This window comes from Xiphophorus couchianus, chromosome 24, assembly GCF_001444195.1.
Source record: "Xiphophorus couchianus chromosome 24, X_couchianus-1.0, whole genome shotgun sequence".
NCBI lineage: Eukaryota > Metazoa > Chordata > Actinopteri > Cyprinodontiformes > Poeciliidae > Xiphophorus > Xiphophorus couchianus.
Genome location: NC_040251.1, coordinates 18,491,336 through 18,512,234, shown reverse-complemented (window position 1 = coordinate 18,512,234; position 20,899 = coordinate 18,491,336). Strand labels below are relative to the sequence as shown.

General features: G+C 41.1%; 1 protein-coding gene and 2 long non-coding RNA genes across 3 annotated transcripts; 1 reads left to right on the top strand and 2 right to left on the bottom strand.

Annotated features, from left to right (window-relative positions):
• Positions 1–26: 26 nt before the first annotated feature.
• On the bottom strand, positions 27–4,112 carry fbxo3 (F-box protein 3). Its single transcript, XM_028010670.1, has 12 exons — positions 3,955–4,112; positions 2,859–2,948; positions 2,616–2,779; positions 2,432–2,546; positions 2,159–2,363; positions 2,033–2,078; positions 1,882–1,966; positions 1,403–1,525; positions 1,204–1,319; positions 1,025–1,132; positions 816–898; positions 27–722 (listed from the first exon to the last, which is right to left on the bottom strand). The coding sequence occupies exons 1-12, from the start codon at positions 4,044–4,046 to the stop codon at positions 591–593; spliced, it is 1,359 nt and encodes a 452-aa protein (XP_027866471.1). The 5' UTR covers positions 4,047–4,112; the 3' UTR covers positions 27–590.
• On the top strand, positions 1,604–17,732 carry LOC114140690 (uncharacterized). Its single transcript, XR_003594647.1, has 3 exons — positions 1,604–1,614; positions 3,242–3,249; positions 17,345–17,732. It is a non-coding gene; the product is annotated as an uncharacterized LOC114140690 (long non-coding RNA).
• LOC114140669 (uncharacterized) lies at positions 4,726–10,160 on the bottom strand. Its single transcript, XR_003594620.1, has 3 exons — positions 8,453–10,160; positions 6,626–6,773; positions 4,726–6,097 (listed from the first exon to the last, which is right to left on the bottom strand). It is a non-coding gene; the product is annotated as an uncharacterized LOC114140669 (long non-coding RNA).
• Positions 17,733–20,899: the final 3,167 nt, after the last annotated feature.

Below are 20,899 nucleotides of genomic sequence, written 5' to 3'. Positions count from 1 at the left end.
ACTGTAAGGTCACAGCAGGACTCAGATTCACACAATCTGTTTTATTGAACCCAAACATAAAAACTCAGAATCTGCATTCACCCAAAACAGAAGCAGAACGATTTCTAGACAGCAGCAACACTCCAACCCAAACGCTCGTCAAAATCATCACAGAGATCAAAATCACCAATTTAATCTGTCCTGACCCAGATTCTCACCTGAAAATGTGACTTCTACTAAAGTTTTTTAACTTTTTACTCTTTTTATGTAACAAATCAAACATCTCAGAAAGATAAACAAATGAAGCTGTAATCCCAGGTTTATCCACTAGATGGCAGATTAAACCCGTTCTCTAAACAACAGGAAACACCTTAAGAGGTTAGCTTCCCTGGCTGCTGCCTGGCAGGTTGAGGAATGTTTTGATTGGTTTGTTACATGAGATGAAAAACCTCTTTTCTTCTTCTTCAACCTAAATCTGGTCAATCAGAAAAACTACAACAGAAGAAGAGAGCTTGTCCTACTCGGATGCAGTTTGGCAACTGGAAGTTCAAGTGATTCAGTTCATGGCTCTGCGGCCGTTAGCGTTAGCGGCCGTTAGCGTTAGCGGTGTCTCAGGTGAACTTGGGACACCGCGAGCTGTCCAGGCTGGACATGTTGATGCCTCTCAGAGCACCAAACCTTCCTCTGCTGTCACCATCGTCTTCATCGTCGCTGTAGGGATCCGTGTGGCTGGTCGAAGCTTTCTGTTCACAGAAATAAAAGCAGAGAAGAGTGTCAGGTGGTCCAGACTAAAGGAAGAGGAGACAGAAGGGGGTACGGGGGACAGGGTGTCTTACAGATGGAGACTCCGGCTCTCTGTAGGGAGGACAAACCATGTGGAAACGAGGGATGGCCACCTGGAAAACCTCTTCCTTATTGGCTGGAAGACAGAGAGACATCAGACCAATCATCCCAACACACTGTGTGTGTGTGTGTGTGCGCATGTGTGTGCGTGTGCGTGCGCATGTGTGTGCGTGTGTGTGTGTGAGGAGCAGCAGAGCGCCACCTAGTCTGTGGAAGGTGTAGTGACCCTCCATGAACTCCGACGGCGTAGAGAAGGTGGTGCAGCTGGCGTACTCGTGCACCTTGCCAGGCGTCATGACCGGGAACTCCCCTGCACACACACAGGACACACTCAGCGCCACAGCTGGACCAATCAGAGCACAGCAGGAGGGCGGGGCTTACCGACCACGCCCGGACCCGCAACCTCCTCCACGTTTCCGTCGGAGGTGGTGATCCTCCAGTAGCGGCTGTCCAGCTGACACGCTGCGTCCGGCGAGGCGGTTCTGGACATCTCTATCCTGCAGACAGACAGACGGACGGGTCGACCCGTTAGAACCCCATCAGAACCCGGCCCAGATCTGTGGAGCTGCGGCGGCGCTACCTGATGCGGTACGTGAAGAAGAAGTGCGGCGGGTGGATGGAGGACAGCTCCGGCAGGAAGGAGGTAGAGACGGAGACGGAGATGTCGCCGGTGGTGGCGACGCAGCCCTTCTCATGAGAATACCTGCAGACCCAACAGAGACGGGTCCACTTTCTACCAGAACAACTAGTGACATCTTCTGCTTTACAATGAGGCTAATAAATAGTTCATTAGTGTCATTAATTAATTTCTAAATAAATCATTAATAACTGTTTATTATCCATTAATTAAGAGTGAGAAGCAAACTTTGTTCACCTATATTTTAAGTGGAGTTTTTATACTAAACATTTCAAACTACCTTGTAAGAACAATGAGTATTTACAAATATTTACAAATACAAATATATTTTTAGCATGTATTCTCCTTCTCACCCTTAGTTAATTCATAATAACAGTTATTAATGATTTAAGGGTTTATAGATGAATGGATCACAGACTCACCTGAAGATCTGCTCTTTGATGATGGGAAACTCTCCTGTGACGACGTTGTTGACGTAGCTGCTGAACCAGTCCAGGAAGCTGGAGCCTGCAGACAGGAAGAGAACGTAAACAAAGTCCAGACGCCTCCCAGCCGGAGCGGAGAGCCGCTGACCTGTGATGAACATGTCGATGGCCGACGGGTCCTGAGCCGTTTGGTCCTGGAAAACAGAACCAAACCCGGTCAGAATCATCTCTACGCTTTACTGTGAAAGGACAGGCAGACAGGAAGTGTACGGACAGGGCAGGGGTAGAAGCTCTCTCCCTGGCGGCGGCCCTCGGCGTCCTCCAGCGCCACATACTGGCTGAGGCCGGTATGGAAGCAGAAGGTGAGCGGCAGCGAGCGCCGCATCCCCTTCCTGTGCTGGAAGCCGCCGGCCGCCGTCTCCACGTCCAGCAGCACCTCGGAGCGGTAGTGGTTGGACAGGGACATGCTGCCCATCAGCCTGGAGACACACACTGGTTAGACTGGGAGGGCCAACCAGAGGGACGCGGGCTCTGGCTGGACACCCACCCTGGGATCACCAGCTTCTGGCCGTTGTGGATCCGGTAGGAGCAGCGGTAATCGTCTGGAAGCTTACAGCCGATCTGAGCCTCGATGTCGTCTAGCTCCTCCTCCGTGGCGCCGTCTGCAACAGAGACAGCGATCAGCACGGCGGTGGGCGGAGCATGCTGTGGGTAGCGGCGGGTCGGGTTACCTTTGAGGGAAACGATCATGCGCGGACATCTCTGCTGCAGGAAGCTCTTGAGCTGCTCCCAGGCGTTCTTCAGCTCGGCGTAGTAACGGATGTAGCGACCCAGATCGGCAAAGTAGAGCTTAAAGAGGCTGTACCAGGAGAGGCCGCGCTGCAGCCGCTCCGCACTGCACACACACACACACACACACACTTCAGGCTCCTGTTGGGTGAAACTGGTTCTGAAGGAAGTGAAGGTGGACCTACTCTGTCAGCAGCCAGTGTTTGCAGCAGTGACGCTTCCACAGTGGGTTGTGTTTGGACAGATCACTGAGCCTCCTGCTGACGTAGCTGCAGCTGCAACAGCAAAAGAGACCAAAAGAGGGTGGGGTTATCCAAGTCTGAAAAAACACAACTTACAGATCCTCACTTATTAGTAATATTAACAGTTCCATCATGGTAAATATAAAATGTTATGAGTCTGGAGGTCTGCGATGGGATGGTGACCTGTCTTATAAGATTAATCTCAATCTGATTAATTCTTTAAAAATGAAATGATTACAAAATACTAAGTTATTTATCACTGAGAAATCAACATTTACATAATCACAATATAAAACATTTTAAAATGTATCTTAATAACATAAAAGAACAAGGAGTTTAAAAGAAAAAGGCATAAATACAGACATAAAAATTAAACCCTGATTAGATCAAACCAACTAATACATTAACTTTAATGTTTAAACAAAACCACAAATTCACAGAAATAAATTGCATATTTTTACTAGATGAAGGTAGAAAACCTCTACTTTAACAGAAACAGCCAATTGGACTTCAGCTGCTTTTTAGCAACATACGAAAATAACAGGTTTAATGAGGCTGATAAAGTTTCTGACCATGTTCAGGTGGTGGTTTGTTTACTTCCTGTTGATGAAGTTCTGCGTGTTGATCAGCTGTTAGCAGGTACATAACAGTGAATTGTGCATTTCTTGTTTACTTTATATATTCTCTGACATGCTGTTCAACAACCTGCATCGTCCCAGGAGTGTTTTATTCATCACTTTTCCTCCAAACACAGAAGCTACAGCTGTTAGCAGGAAGCTAACTGTAAACAAGACCTTTATCTTTTCTTTTAAAGTCGTTTCTTCGTCTCTCGGGCATGAACGCTTTCAGTTTAGTTTTCAATCTACACCCAAAAGCCATGATCAGCTGACAGTAATTTTATGCATCATATTTTCGTAGAAATCAAAACAAAAACAGCAGCTAGTTGGAGTGTTAACTAGCCGCTGTTAGCCGCTAGCATGCTGTAGCTAGAAAACAACGTCCGCTTATCGCTTCCGGTCTGCTTGATGCCGATACCTACTGGACCAGGTCTCTGAAGCTCAGGTAGGACAGGACGTGGAGCAGCGGGTCCGAGGGGAGCTGGTCCAGCTGCAACTCCGAGGAGGCTGCCATTGTTAGCAGGAGATCTGGCTGGAAGCAGCGCTGCTGTAGCGCCCCCTGCCGGAAGGAGGATTAAGGAGGCCTTATTCTCTAAGCGGAGATCTTTCGGCTCTGAGTGATGCACCATAGAAGGCTATGGCTTCCGGTTTGTTTCTAGATCTATTAAACATTTCATGCATGTTAATCATTTTGCTTGAAATAATATTCAAGATTTACAACAAGTTGATAAAAGCAATTCCAGTATCCCTTAAATTTTTACTTAAAGAAGATTTGTGTCACTCCGTAATTTCCCTTGGTCTGAGTTAACTACATATAAAATATAAACAAAGGTCACTGAGTTTTACAGGTGGCTTACAAAACTATTCATATACTTTGAACATTTCCATATTTTGTCACATTACAACCACAAATATTGGAATTTAATCTTAAAGACCAACACAATTATCAAGTGGAAAGAACATCATGTGATCTCTTTAGCAATAATGTTAAAGTTATTTATTTTTTCAGCCTTGGTAAACCTTGGTTATCTTATTTTTCATTCTGTTTCAAAATGTTTCACCTGCAGATATTATCTTTCCCTCTGATTCATGGTGGAAAAATAGACGAACACGTCATCAGAAACTTTGGACAAACAGCTAAATGAGAGCCGACTCCTTTAAACTGTTGAACAATTTAATCAATAGACTCCAACTGTAAGTTTTGAAAACAATCATTTATTATGATCTTGTCATGGCACAAAGAAATTTCACTTTATAATTTGTCATTTTGATACAACATTTTCACTAAGGTGTAAAGTTATTATCTTTGGTTTCCATGGGAAGAATATGAATACAAGCAGAATACTGGAAATTAATCTCATTATCATATTTGACATATTTGTCTCTATAGAAATGTAGTAACTGAAAAACTCATTTAATTAAAATTCTCGCAGAAATATTAATTGTGGATAATTTTTAAAATATTAGCCAACTGTAGTAAATAAAAGATTTTCTGTTTCTGTCTTTACCAGGCTCGCTCTCTACCGCCATCCTGTGGTCAAAGCCTGTAGATACACACTAAAATCCTTCAGACTAGTTTAAAGATGAATGAGATTAATTATAAAACTGAGCAAATATTAATTAACTGAAGGAAAGATGCTGCTGTTCATGAAATAACACAGCAGAAGAACCTTCTCAGTGGAAATTTAAAGCCATTTTTATTGACTGAAAAAGAAAATCTACAAGAACAAGAAGACGTTTCATTGGAGGACAAAAGAAAATGGAGTCAAGATGAAGATATGAACATGAACAGAGGATCTTTGTAGAGGAAGGAAGGAACCAGGAAGTTGAGATCTAGTTTAGAGGAAAGAGTTTTCTGACTGAGGGCAACATTTAGATGGAGAAACATTTCTATGAAGTTCTGCAGGAAGAACAGAGAAGATCCTTCAAAGCAGATCTGAAAGTCTCTGAAAAGTGTTTCCAATGCTACCAAAGGTAAAGCTGCAGCAGATGAAACTTTATCTTTATTAAGATTTAGATTTGACCTTCAGAAAGACAGAAATAAAACTATTTGATTTAAAATCATGAAGAAAATCTTCATTCTCTGATTGAATAAACCATCAATGACTCATTGACCTGTTTGCAGATAAAATGAGCTTCATGACGCAAATATCTGCAAAAAACATCTAATAAGATGAAAACGTCCAGAAACTGAATCAGGATGAAGCAAATGCAGCCTGGAAACTGTTAATATTAATAATAATATTAATTAATATTTCTGGTTCCAGGATGAAAATGAATCAGAGAGAAAAAAGATCAACTTTCCAGTTGAATCCAGTTCAGATCAAAACTCCATGAAGCCTCTAAATGGAGCCCAGTTTGAATTGGATCTTTATTGATCCAAAGAGACAAACAATATCAGACATGAGAAAATAAACAGGAGGGAAATCTTGGAGGTCAGAGGTCATCATCATGATCCAGTCAGAGTCTCTTTAGACTCAAACTGCTGCAGCTTCAACCTCTGAGGATCAGCAGGACACAGAGACCATTTTCTACTTTGCACAGATCACCAATCTGTCCTCCAACCTGCAGAGAGAAGAAGGAAGGAGAGAGCAGATCAGTGAGTGTTTCCAGCCTCTCTCCAGCAGCAGTCAGTGACGCAGCACATCCACTAGATGGTTTCCAGCCAGGCTGCAGTCAGACTGATCTCAGAGCTGTGACCAAGATGAACCTGATCAGTTGTTTCCTGTTGAACTGAGAGAACAAACAGATCTGAGATCAGATCTGCTGCTGCCACAGTTTGATGGATGAGGACCACTGTCTCTAGACATGTTGGACGGCTGGACGCTGGAGTCCAGCTGGACTTCCTGGAGACATGGACACAGCAACAACACTCATCTTCACACCAACACAAACGCAGGAGCACAGCAAGCTGCTGCTCCTCTGATTGGCTGATTGCTGTCTCTGTGTCCAATCAGGAAGCCTGAACCATTCTCCTCCCACTGAGAAGCTGCAGCTTTACTGGGAACACTGGATCTTTGCTTTGATGCTAACTGGGTTTAGTTCAATATGCTAACAGCAGCTGGACTCACTACAAACATTTACTTACCAAACAGTCTCTACAAGATCCTTCAGCTGCTGAACATCTGAATCCTTCAGGTTGTTCAATCTCAGGTCCAGTTTTGTCAGACGGGTCGGGTTGGACTTCAGAGTTGAGGCCAAATAATCACAGCTGATCTTTGTCAACCTGCAGTAAAACAATCTGGATAAAGAATAAAAGATGTGAGCTGAAGCCAACAGGATGCAGGTTGATGATAATTTATTTCAGACGTTTCACCAACAAAACATAATAATAATAATAATAATAAAGATTTTCATGTTTCTAAGTGTAAATATTATACTTTACTATCAATTTACAAACTCAAATTCATGTTTATTCAGTGACTGTGAGTCTGATGAAGTTTAACTTATATAATCAAAATCCTTTTTTATTCATTAATTCATAGAATAAATAGTATTTCTGTTTCCAAAACAAATAAAACAATAATAATAATAATAACAATAATATTTCCTGAACCAGATGAAAGTAATACATACACCCATATACAGTATATAGATACGCATTTACCTGCATATATACATAAATAATATTATCAAATATTTGTTGTTTCATGTGCCTTTATAATGTTCTTGTCTTATATGCCTTGATTTGTTTCATCTTAGCATAAAGAAAGTTTCTGTGTTGTTGAATTACTTTGATTCCTTTCTCAGAAAGCCTCTCTGAGGAAGAGCAGAGAAACCGTTTCCAACAGGTTATCGCTCAGCAGAAACCTCTGCATCCTTGACCTGTTGGGTGGCTAGAAAACTGTGAAGACGTACAACTTGCTCTGTGTTATCCTGTGTCTGGAACACAATAATCTAGTGTGTAGATACCGTGTGTTTGGTTAGTGACTCGCGTTTGCGTTGCAATCGTGTGACTGAAGTGTTTTCCCCGCCCCTTTCAGACGCTCTCTGTAACAGGGATCCTAACGGCGATGAAAAGGGAGAACGGACACATATGTTGTCAGAACGGAGGAGATGTGTGACTGAAAACATCTCTGGCTGTTCTCCTCGCGAGGACAAAAGAATGTAACTCTCTTGTCTTTCTTGTGTTTGTTAAATCTCTCAATAGTTGTTTAAACCTGACAGATCATATGCTTTATCCATGTCCTTTTCTTTCAATACTGACTCCCAGTTTTGTTTAGATAATTTATCTTTAAATGATTTTATAGATTCTTCTGTCCTTAATCTTTTAGAAATTAGATTACTCTTATCTTTCATTAGTTTTCACAAACAACAAAATCAAGTAAATGATCACTAATATCAATAACTAATAATCCACTTATTGTATTGTTATGTATTAAATATCTGATCTATTGTAGCTGTTAGACGTGATTCTGCTGGTAATTTGAGGGAAAAAGCTCAGACTGCATATAGTATTAATAAAGGTTAAACTGAAATATGAACAAATACATAATAAAAATGTAGAAAATTAATTTCCCTGAATGTAAAAGAAACATGATGAACTGATTCTAACATCTGATCCAGTCAAACTGGTTTAAAGAGTCCAAACCAGCAGAACCAGAACATTTGAACCAAACAGAAACTCAAAGTTTTCTACCAGCCTGGATGAGGTGAAGATATTTCTGCTGCTTCCTGATAATCAGCTTTTTGTTCATCAGTAAAAACATTTTAAAATCAGAAAAACTGAAAAACAAAGTTCAATAATCTCAAAGTCTGAAATAAGAAAATAATTTATTTATAATATAAAATGTTTTAGAGATTTTATTCTGACATTTAAACAGATTGTTTTAAAAGAAAATATATTAAATTAACTTATTAATTAAGCTAATGATTGAAGAATCAATGAATGATTTTATTGTATAAATAGAGAAAACAAACCTCAGTTTCTTCACTTTACTGACTGAACTCTCCAGGATCTCAACCAGAGGCTTCAGATCAGAGTCTCCAAAGGTTTCACCTCCCAGTATGATGTCACTTATTTCCAGTTCAGTCAGATCTGGGTTGGACTTCAGAGCCGAGGCCAAAACTTCACATTCAGCCTTTTGGATCCAACAGCCACCAAGTCTGTGATTAGAGAAGAAATAAATTCAGTTCTAATGAAATCAATCTGGATCATAAACAGACTAAAATATGATAACAGTGATGTCATCATCTGATCAACATCTGATCTTCAATTTACTGAGTTTGACCCCACAGAGAATCTGTGCAGGTCCTGGTTAAAGTCCAGGTTCTGGTTCTGGTTCTGGTCCAGGCTTCATGTCCTCAGACCTTCAGCTGCAGTCAGATGTTGAAGATCTTCTATCATCTGTGAAGGAAAGTTCAGTTTTCTCTGCAGCATCTGATGGAGCTGCAGCATCAGAGCCTCAAAGGAGCTGAAGCAGCTGATGAAGAGGCTGACTGAGCTGATGAAGGAAACTACTGGAGATGACGGAGAGGAGGAGGAACTGCTCACAGCTCGGACTTGGACTAGGCCGTTTGGCTCCTTGAGATCTTCCACCAAGCAGGAAGTGAGTTAGAAATGAAGTGAGCAGAGCAGGAAGTCCAGCCTGCTGTGGACCTCTGGCATCTCTGGGTTTGTTTAGCCAATATCTGCTGCAGCATCTAGAATCATCATCATCATTAATAATAGTAGTATATTCTATAGAACCATAGTTCCCAGCAGCAGGTTATTAAATGCTGCCACAGAGGCACTGGGAGCAGACCAGTATCTTGCCTCTGCAGGAATCATCAGCCTGGGATCTGATCTCCTCAGAGATCTACCTGCCTTTAAATGCTGATTACCTGTCTCGCTAACAAAGCAGCTGTCCTCTGTCACTGCGTCTTCCATATATGGGCAAGAGGAAGAGTGCGCAGCACATCATTCCGGGACAAGATGCCCCGGCTACATTAGGCCATCGTCTCCCTCTGCTAGCTACCATCGTCTCTGCCTGCTAGCTACCATCGTCTCTGTCTGCTAGCTACCATCGTCTCTGCCGGCAAGCTACCATTGTCTATGTCTGTTAGCTACCACCGTCTCTGCCTGCTACCAACCATCGTCTCTCCTTGTTAGCTACCATCGTGACTGCATGCTAGCTACCATCGTCTCTGCCGGCAAGCTACCATCGTCTCTCCTTGTTAGCTACCATCGTGACTGCATGCTAGCTACCATCGTCTCTGCCTGCTACCAACCATCGTCTCTCCTTGTTAGCTACCATCGTGACTGCATGCTAGCTACCATCGTCTCTGCCGGCAAGCTACCATCGTCTCTCCTTGTTAGCTACCATCGTGACTGCATGCTAGCTACCATCGTCTCTGCCGGCAAGCTACCATCGTCTCTCCTTGTTAGCTACCATCGTGACTGCATGCTAGCTACCACCGTCTCTGCCTGCTACCAACCATCGTCTCTCCTTGTTAGCTACCATCGTGACTGCATGCTAGCTACCATCGTCTCTGCCTGCTAGCTACCATCGTCTCTGCCTGCTAGCTAACATCGTCTATGTCTGTTAGCTACCACTGTCTCTGCCTGCTAGCTACCATCGTCTCTGCCTGCTAGCTACCATCGTCTCTGCCTGCTAGCTACCATCGTCTCTGCCGGTGTGGCAGCAGGAGGAAGATGTTGATCGATGAAGGCCAGGATCTCCGTAGGTCCGATGAGCTTCTTCTCCGCATGGATGCTGAGGTCACACAGGACTTGGTGCTGGCAGGAAAAAAGGCACCAGTTCTTCTTCCTTGTCTTTGTCTTCATCTTTGTCTTTGGGGTCAGAACCCAGCCGATGAGAGAAGTGCGATTCGAAGCCACAGGTTGCAGGGCTGACGGGTTGGTCTCCATGAGCAGGACAGTCTTCGGCTCTGTGGCCCCGGCTCTTCTTCAGCTGCAGAGTTCTTTGTCCATCTCGATCTTGGCTCGAAGCTGCCCGGAGGATCCAACGAACGGTTCCTCTTTTGCACCCACCTTTTATAGGGTTTATCCACCCTTTTGGTGCGTTTTCATTGGCTGTCTGCTTAGACAGATGATCTCATATCCATCACTGTCTTAAGAGACATCATGTCATGATGTCTGTCCTAATGTCTCAGGGTTGCTCAACCTCCTATGTCCCTTGCCTGCATGACCTTTTCTCTAAATAAGGCGTTGATCAATCTGTTTCCATATAAGGTGCTGATCATCTCTGCTCTCCTGTTAGTTCCCCTGTTTCCCTTCCTGTCACCTTTCACCTACCATCTACCTCCAACATATCAGTGATGTTTAATTGCAGTTACACCTTTTTACACCATTTCAAGTTCAATGTCAAAATCACATTTATATCACATTTATTTTCTTTAGCTTCTCTGATTTAGCATTCATTTATAATTTTATAACTATAACTTATTAATTATATTTATTATGATCTTAATGTGAGTTATTACAGATGTTTTTCTGAAAAGAAACCAAGAATAATCTATTATTCTAATTATTTGATACCAAAGTTACAGTTACTTGTTTTTCTTGTAAGTGTTCTCACAAATGTAAGTGTAAGTATTATTACAATTAAACCAATATTCATATAAGTATTTTACTTTGAATCTTATCCAATTACTCAAAATGTTTAGATTTAATTTTTTTAAACTTTCATGCTTTAAAATAGTCTCAGCTATTTTTATAAATCTGCAGGCTGGAAACTTCCTCTTTTTCCAGGAAACCTGCTTTTCCTGTTTCATGAATCTCTCTGACTGACTATGATTTCTTATGATTAGATAGAAAAAAGTAGAATTAAAGCAAAGTTTGCATGAGACAAAAACAACACACACAACTAGATTTATTTTATTGACACTTAAGTCTACTGTTGGGCCTTGATGTCACTTGAGTGATTCATTTTAAAGATAACTTTATTATTACTGTTAAACTAAAATCTCTAGCATGGGGAAGTGGGATGAGCTCGGATTTTCTTGACAATATTTACATGAATGTGTTTGAATGAAGCTGCTGTCATTAAAGAGCCATTAACTGCTTTACTGTTAAAGACTAAAATAGTGACTGAGGTCAGTTATGGAGACTGAAAGAAACATGAAATATTAATGAAAGCATTTCCATTTTGTTATGAATTAACAGCAGGTTTATAGGAAATAAATCTGTTTCCATAGTAACTCAGATTATAGAAATTATTGCATTAATAATAATTTCGTTATAGAAATAATCCATTCATCCATTCCTTGGTTATTCTGAGTTATTCTGGGGATGGTCTCCATGGTTACAGACACTATGAACAATTATTAATTTTCTCATTTCAATAAATTCATTCATAGCATAGAACTTTAAAATAGGGTGTGCTGCTTGTTTATCTGACCTTTGACCTTCAGATGAATCTGTTTCAGGTTCCGTTCTTCTCTTCCATCAGAGATGCTGCAGGTGTAGTTTCCTCCATCAGACTGCTGAGGTTTCCTCAGAGTCAGGCTGAAGTTTCCAGTATCCAGAGCGTCAGGATTCATGGAGGTCCGGTTTCTGAAACGCTGGTTCTGGTTCTTAAGATCGTCACCGTTTTCTCTCCGTAGGTGGACGGAGTTAGGACTGAGATCACTGCGAGTCCAGATGAGGAACGGATCTTCAGGTGTTTGACCAGAGTAAACGCAGGGCAGCAGGACAGACTCCGCCCCCTCATTAACCTCCACCACTCCACCCAGAGCATGCTGGGAAACTGAGGACACAAGACGAGAGTTTAGTGTGTAGAAATACTGATCAGTTATTCACTAGTGATGAAAGATTTCAGTCTGTCTGCTAAACAGCTCAGTGATACTGAACTCTGATTGGGCAGCAATGATCTCTGTTCATGTAATATATAACTCACATTAAGCAATAAGTCATAAAACTGATAAAAGTGCATTAAAATAACTGTTAAAATTTAAAAACTGAAAGATTGAAACAGATGAAACTCAAAACGAGTTGGCAGCTTCTTTGTTGTTATTTGCAGAAATCCTGCTGTCAGTTTTCAGGTTGTTTTATCTCATGAACTGATTTGATAATAAAGATTTTTGTTTTAGTATCTTGGTGATTGTTGGGGCAGATTCTGTTTCTGTGACTTCCTGAAAAACTAAAATTCTTCTAACTTTATTTTTCTGGGATTTCTGGTCCTGATTCTTTATAGTTACAGAATTTAAACCTTCCAGTAACTTTCAGTCAGTTTCTACTGTGAAACTGAAGCGTCTTTGTTGATCAAACAACAATTTGGAAACTGTATATTCTACATATTTTTATTACTTCAATAGAACCTCATTGTGAGCGATCATCTCAAAAGGAGCTTTTACACAATTACAGTCTTAACCCAGATATCTAAACATGTAATTCTAGTCATAAATACATTAAGATATTTGTTAAAGGATCCAGGATTAGTTCAACATGTTGCAATAAATATGTTGCAGTTTTCCTGTTGACTAAAGAATTGCTGTTTGTGATACAAAAACTCATCATCACATCCTGAATATCATCCATAGATCAGGTTTGTTTTTTATAAAACCAGTAAACCAGAGAAGAACCGGACCCACCAGAACCTGATTCTCCATTAATGGTCAGACCAGCATCATGCATCAGCAGCAGAACATTATGACCACCAACCTGTGAGACCCAGGTGAATTCAGGAGAAACAAACTACAAACTACAACCACCCAGGCGGCCATCTTGGATTCAAATGAACTTTTATGTAGATAAACTGAAGACAGGAAGGAAAAGCAGAACCAGAACCAGAACCTTCAACATCTGCAGACATTCATCACTGGTTTCTGAGGTTAATGTTTCTGGGAGCTAATGTCCAGATTACTGGTCTGATTGGGTCTCAGTGGTTCTGATGCTGACAGAACTACAACCTGATAGAAAACATCAGAACCAGATCAGCTGCTGAACCCAAACCAGAGAAATTAGATCCAGACAGGAAACGGCAAAGTGGAGCCACTGGTTGGATGGAAGAGACCAGAGTCCAACAATAAACCAGTGAGATCTACTGGGAGGACTGGTGAGAAACGAGTCGCTGGAACCAGAACCTGAGGTTCTGATCCAGAACCAACAACCAGCTGAGGTCACCAGGGGTCAGTTAGAGAGAAGAACGAACCAGAACCAAGAAGCTCTGAGGCTGATCAGCAGCTTGCAGAGACTGGAGAGGATGAGGAGCAGAGAGAGGAAGGTGATCTTACCGAGCAGGAGGATCATCATCATCATCTTCTTCCTCTCAGAACCACAGAGAGGCTTCCATCAGATCCCAGCAGCGGATCACCTCTGACACCAGATCAGCGTTTCTACTGGAACCAGCAGAGACACACAGGAGGAAACTCCACTGCTGATTGGCTGATCCAGATGCTGCTGAACCGGTTCTGATCCAGATCAGTTCTGAGGAAAGGCGTGGAGCTTCAGTTTCCTCATAGCTTTGTTAGAGTTCAATCATTTCTGTCTCTGTGATCCACCAGGTCCGTTTACCAGTTTCAGAACCCGACCAGAACCTCTGAGTGTAAATCACCTTGAGAAATAAAGAGACTTGGTTATTTATGAAAACAGGATTTAATGCTGAAAATGATCAGGTGTTACAAGCCATACATGTGATCCAAATGGATCAGAACCAGAGTTACATTCACCGTCCAGCCTGGGAAACATTTAGCAAACCTGATGGATGAAACCAAGTCATTTTTTTGCTTGTCTGATGTTTTCTTCAATAACTTTCATATTGTGTGCCCCATTGACTAAAACTCTGTTTGAAATTGTTCCACTAAACTGTATATATGAGGCACACACACTTTTATTCCATTTTAACTCATTCGACTTTAAACCAACGTCACTGCTGTCGGTGGTAACACAATAAAAACACTGGGATAAAGTTTGTTTTGGTCTGTGGCCTGTAAAGATGGAACCGAACAACTGAGCGAGACGTAAACGTCCCACAACGTCTGACGCAGTGACTTTGGTTCCAGAGTTTTATTGGCCGATAGTAGAGGTCATAGGCAGCTCTCCTCATTAACATAAAGGTGGACAAGCAGAAAAAGGAGAAGGAGAAAAAGAAGAGGAGGCAATGACAAAAGAAGGAGGGCTTGTATTAGGAAGACAAAGCAAAATATCTACTTTTCTTGAAAAACACGTTTAAGGGAAATGAAAAAGCACCCTAACCCTTTTCTTGACGAAAACACGTGTAAGGAAAAGTAAAATTTATATTTTTGGATGACAGCACATGTATAAAGGGAAGGAAAAACAAAACATATACATTTCTTGACGACAATAAATGTGTAAGGACAAGGAAAAACTAAATATATATTTATGCTTTTATTTTTTATGATGTCAGTTTTGGTCCTCCATAGGACTGACATGAAGGATGACGAATAATTTGGTTGAAAATCTGAAAAATGTTCATCAGTTTCTTTCCACTTCATAATTATGCAACAGCTCATATAATACTAATAATATAAATTAATATATTACTTTGTTTTGGTCTCTGGAACCTGATAAAATATGATGTTTAAAAGGTGTAAATACTTTTGTACGGCTTTGGATTTAAAGTCAGACTTTAAGCTCAGTTTCTGTTTTAAAAGTTTAGATTTATTTTCCAATCATGCCACTTATTACATCTAACAAACTTTAATATTTTACTAATAAAAACCAGTAAAGTGAATGATCTGTTTCTCCTGATCTCATCACACCTGACTCACCTGAGGCTCCGCCCCCTGACTCACCTGAGGCTCCGCCCCCTAACTCACCTGAGGCTCCGCCCCTCCTCACTACCCGTAGATGTCGCTTCAGTTCATGTTCCAGTAATTCTACACTAGATGGCGCTGTTTAGTTATTTTTCACCAGGTGATTTCAGTCAAACACATTTGATAGTTTTAGAAAAGGGGATAGACTACCTGACTGCAGGAAGGAACCGAACCACAAGGGTCAAAGGTCAACATCCTGCCACCAACCCAGAGACGAAAAGCTGCAGTGATTCTAAAGAGACTCTCAGTTCATTTATATTACATGAACAAACCCAAACATTTAACACTGAACAAAACAAAACATGTAAATATTCACAGATAACCAGACTGTGGAAACAACAAGCAGATTTATTTAATTCAACAGGAAATTTGATTTTAGTTCAGACTAAAGGAGAAAATGAAGGCTGGAAACATCAGGTAGAGAAACAATTAACTGATTAAAATATAGAAAACAAACCAGGTTTACTAGTAAGAGTTTGTAAACAGTGATGGAAATTATCACTGGGATTCAACCAATAAATTCACAGATTTTTGTGATTTCCTAAAACATTTAAAAACCAGAAACACTCAGAAACAGAAAGTTCATCATGGAAAGTTTCCTTCATCTCCACATTAAAGAACATGATTACATTAAATAAATGAATAAAAATCCAGAGAGAGGAGGAAAGATTCATTCAGAGAGTTAAATATCTGAGATCTCCAGGACTAATCTGACATTTTTATTAGTTTTTTTAAATTAGGTTTTCCTTCTAAAGTCAAAGTGTAAAAAAAAGAAAAAAAGACAGTTGATCCAAAATGGCCGACTTCCTGCTGGGTGTGTAAATCGGGTCCAATAGTCATTTTTATCGGTTCTGATGGTTTGATGTTTTAACTCAGTTACATAGATTTAAATAACAGCAGTGGGTTGGGTGGATGTTTTTACATACTCTAGGGGGCGCTGTGTTGTTATTTCACCATAATCACTTATTATTGGTCAATAATTGATTGAAATGTGATCAGCTGTCCTCTGTCACCACAGACTGATTCAATCTGGATTTTCTGCTGATAAAAGCCCAGAGAAATCCTCTCTGATCAATAAATTATTGACTTCATATTGAAATATTTTCCATCCACCAACCAGGAACCCAGATATCTCAGCCGGGCCACAAACACTCAGAACCTACTGGTACCAGTTTGACTCCACTATGAAACTGGGAGCAAACTCAGCTTGTTGTCTGGGTTACAGATGAAAACTCAGAGAAAACCAGAGTTCCTGATTGAAACCAGGTGCTGCAGCTCTGCATCATAAACAGAACCAGAACCAGAACCAGTTCTGGTTCTGGTTCTGTCCAGCAGCTCAAAGAGAGAAAACCCAGTCAGGACTGGAAACCAGAAGAATGTGGAGTTAAAACTCACCTGATCAGATCTTTGCTTCTCCTTCTGTTCACACAAACCGAGTCGGAGCGACTGGAGAACCGGACCTGATTCTCCAGAACTTGAACCGGACCCACCCGAGGCTCCGCCCCCTCTCACAGCACAGGTGTGGTCACCTATTGAAATGACAAGAATCCTGTCTGATCATCGTTACCAGGAACTAAATGTTTTTTAAAAAAAACAACTAATTAACATTTTAGTTTAAAGATTCTTTATGTTTTAAAAATATTTAGTTTTTTAAATCAATATTTTATTAAATTAATGGAGATTTTCAGCTTTAATCAGATTTTTATCTATAAAGAACTTTATGAAACAACCAAATGTTGCACCAATTTTCTTCTCAGCAACAATAAAAGAGCAATAAATCACTAATAATATTTTCTTCTGGTTCTGATCTGATCAGCTTGTAGATATTAAATCTGAGGGTCCAGGATTGAACCTTGGGGTTCCCCACATTCTCTTCAACCTGATGAGACGTTTCCTACTGACACAAACAAGTCCCAGTTCTTCAGGTCAGACTGGAACCAGTCCAGAACTGGACCAGAGAGTCTGACCAGTTCTCCAGTCTCTTCTATAAAATGTCATGATGCTGCACTGAGTCCAACAGAACCAAGAACCTTCATGTTTCTCCACATGTTGACACGACCATCTGTTAATATGTTCATATTTTATTAAATACAGATTTTATGAATTTATGTAATCATGTTTAATGTTGATATGAAGGAAACTTTCCATGATGATTCTCACCTGATCCTCCCTCCTTCATTCCTGAACAGAAAGTTTTTTAAGCTTTGGCCTCTTTTAGCCTGGAGGCTTTAAGTTTTATAACTGGTTTGTCTCAAACGTTTCCAACAAAAAGTTAAAAACCTGCTGAGTTACAAACAGGTTTTAACTTGCCGTTTGCTGGAAGATGTTTCTGAGTTTCTGTCTCTGCTGTTCAGGATTGTTTCCTCGTTCCTCAGTTTGGGTTCATTTGTCACACAGATGAACCAGGAGTTGATGGTCGGCACAGAGACATATAGCTGGAAAATAAAACCTAAACTAGTCAGTTCTCTACTGTTGGGTCCCATCAAACAATTGGTAATATAATACACTGCTCAAAAAAATAAAGGGAACACTTAAACAACACATTATAACTCCAAGTAAATCAAACTTCTGTGAAATCAAACTGTCCACTTAGGAAGCAACACTGATTGACAATCAATTTCACCTGCTGTTGTGCAAATGGAATAGACAACAGGTGGGAATTATTAGCAATTAGCAAGACACACTCAATAAAGGAGTGGTTCTGCAGTTGGGACCACAGACCACTTCTCAGTACCTATGCTGTCTGGCTGATGTTTTGGTCAGTTTTGAATGTTGGTGGTGCTTTCACACTCGTGGTAGCATGAGACGGACTCCACAACCCACACAAGTGGCTCAGGTAGTGCAGCTCATCCAGGATGGCACATCAATGCGAGCTGTGGTAAGAAGGTTTGCTGTGTCTGTCAGCGTAGTGTCCAGAGGCTGGAGGCGCTACCAGGAGACAGGCCAGTACACCAGGAGACGTGGAGGAGGCAATAGGAGGGCAACAACCCAGCAGCAGGACCGCTACCTCCGCCTTTGTGCAAGAAGGAACAGGAGGAGCACTGCCAGAGCCCTGTAAAATGACCTCCAGCAGGCCACAAATGTGCATGTGTCTGCACAAACGGTTAGAAACCGACTCCATGAGGATGGTATGAGGGCCCGATGTCCACAGATGGGGGTTGTGCTCACAGCCCAACACCGTGCAGGACGCTTGGCATTTGCCAGAGAACACCAGGATTGGCAAATTCGCCACTGGCGCCTTGTGCTCTTCACAGATGAAAGCAGGTTCACACTGAGCACATGTGACAGACGTGACAGAGTCTGGAGACGCCGTGGACAGCGGCCTGCTGCCTGCAACATCCTTCAGCATGACCGGTTTGGCAGTGGGTCGGTAATGGTGTGGGGTGGCATTTCTTTGGAGGGTCGCACAGCCCTCCATGTGCTCACCAGAGGTAGCCTGACTGCCATTAGGTACCGAGATGAGATCCTCAGACCCCTTGTGAGACCATATGCTGGTGCGGTTGGCCCTGGGTTCCTCCTAATGCAGGACAATGCTAGACCTCATGTGGCTGGAGTGTGTCAGCAGTTCCTGCAAGATGAAGGCATTGAAGCTATGGCCTGGCCAGCCCGTTCCCCAGACCTGAATCCGATTGAGCACATCTGGGGCATCATGTCTCGCTCCATCCACCAACGTCACGTTGCACCACAGACTGTCCAGGAGTTGGCGTATGCTTTAGTCCAGGTCTGGGAGGAGATCCCTCAGGAGACCATCCGCCACCTCATCAGGAGCATGCCCAGGCGTTGTAGGGAGGTCATACAGGCACATGGAGGCCATACACAATACTGAGCCTCATTTTGACTTGTTTTAAGGACATTACATTAGAGTTGGATCAGCGTGTAGTGTTATTTCACTTTAATTTTGTGTGTGGCTCCAAATCCAGGCCTCCATTGGTTAATAAATTTGATTTCCATTGATGATTTTTGTGTGATTTTGTTGTCAGCACATTCAACTTTGTACAGAACAAAGTATTCAATGAGAATATTTCTTTCATTCAGATCTAGGATGTGTTATTTGAGTGTTCCCTTTATTTTTTTGAGCAGTGTATTATTTATGGGAGAAAATCATTGCCTCAACATTTAATGCAGACTAAATGCTCACTGTGCGTGACAGAATGTGGTTCAGTGCAGGGAGAATAGTTCAGATTGTACAGATTGAACCTGACAGCTGATGCCTGTCAGCTCTGCAGCCTCCAGGCTGTTCTTAAGAAGACCAGCCTTCATCCACCTCCACCAGTTAAACCATTTATTTAACCTTTACTTCAGAAGCAAACAGGGGAGGAGTCATCGTTACTGAAGTGGAGTAGAAAGATTAGGAGACAAAATAATATCTAAAAATGATCATCACTGTGTAAAAGTTTAACAGCGGCCATTTTGTTTAGTTTTCTTTCCCTCCAAAGATTCGATCTCGGTGTAAAAACTTGTTTTGACTGTGATCACCTTTACAGGGACCAGGTGGTTTTACAGAAACAACATGAAGTGTGTCGGCTGTCTGCAGTCGGACCTTCAGCTCCAAACTCTGGTTACATCAAACAGAAATGAAACAATCAGTTTCTGTCAGTGGAGCTTTTAGATGATTGTCATGAATTAATGAGCTTTTTATTTAAACAACAACAGAGAAATAAACAGATGTAGTTAAAGTAGAAACTGTTGATGAACAACATGAGGTCATCAGCCAGTAACTGCTGCTACTGAAATACTTTACAGCAGCAAGAAGCAGGTTGGGACAATAGATTTATGAATATGTTCATAAATAATAAACGTCTGAGCTTAGATCTCATTTCAGACAGACATGATAACATCAGTGCTAACAGCAGATGGACCCTAAGCAGTCACAGTTGCTTGTTACATGGGCCGGCTCCACGTTACAGGACCGGCAACTTGAATACTTTTCCCTCTATTGTCAGATGCATCATGGGAAATGGAGTTTTAACATCAATATTTTCTCGTTTTGTTTCTTGAGATAAAATCTCAGTAAAACAAGAAACATTTTAATGTCCATAAAATAGATAAAGACTCCAATAATTACACAGAACTAAAGATTCTTGATAAATTTCTAAAAGTACAAGAATATGGAACATTTTTCAAGTTCCTGTCGTTGCAATGTTCTGTTTCAGAGAGTAAAATGTTTCTCCTGCTAGCAGAAGTTGTGTTCATATTAATACAAACTAAACTATTACATCTGCAATATAACATTGTGTGTTTTCTGTGTCTCTAGTTTACTGTGGGATTTTACTAATAATCCTGGTTATTTTAATGTTATAAATTAACTTACAATTGTAGATCTGCCCCAAATCTCAAGTATTTTTGAATCAGCTTTAAAAAAAACATTTTTATTTGCATTTACTTATTAAGAGTTTTATTCCAGATTATCTTTTTTAATTATTAGCTTGTTTTGATCTTTTCTGTATATTTTATTTCTAACTCTGAACCTTTTAGCAGCTCATTGTTTCCATTAAAAAATTCACCTGATCATCGCAGCATAAACTGGTTTTTCTCCAGCTGAAATACCGTCTGATGTCGTGACTAAAGCCGTGGTGACTATGTGCAAATGTGAGGTTTGGTTTGTTATTTATCAAAGGCCTTTATTGGTTTTGATTAGTTTGTAATTCA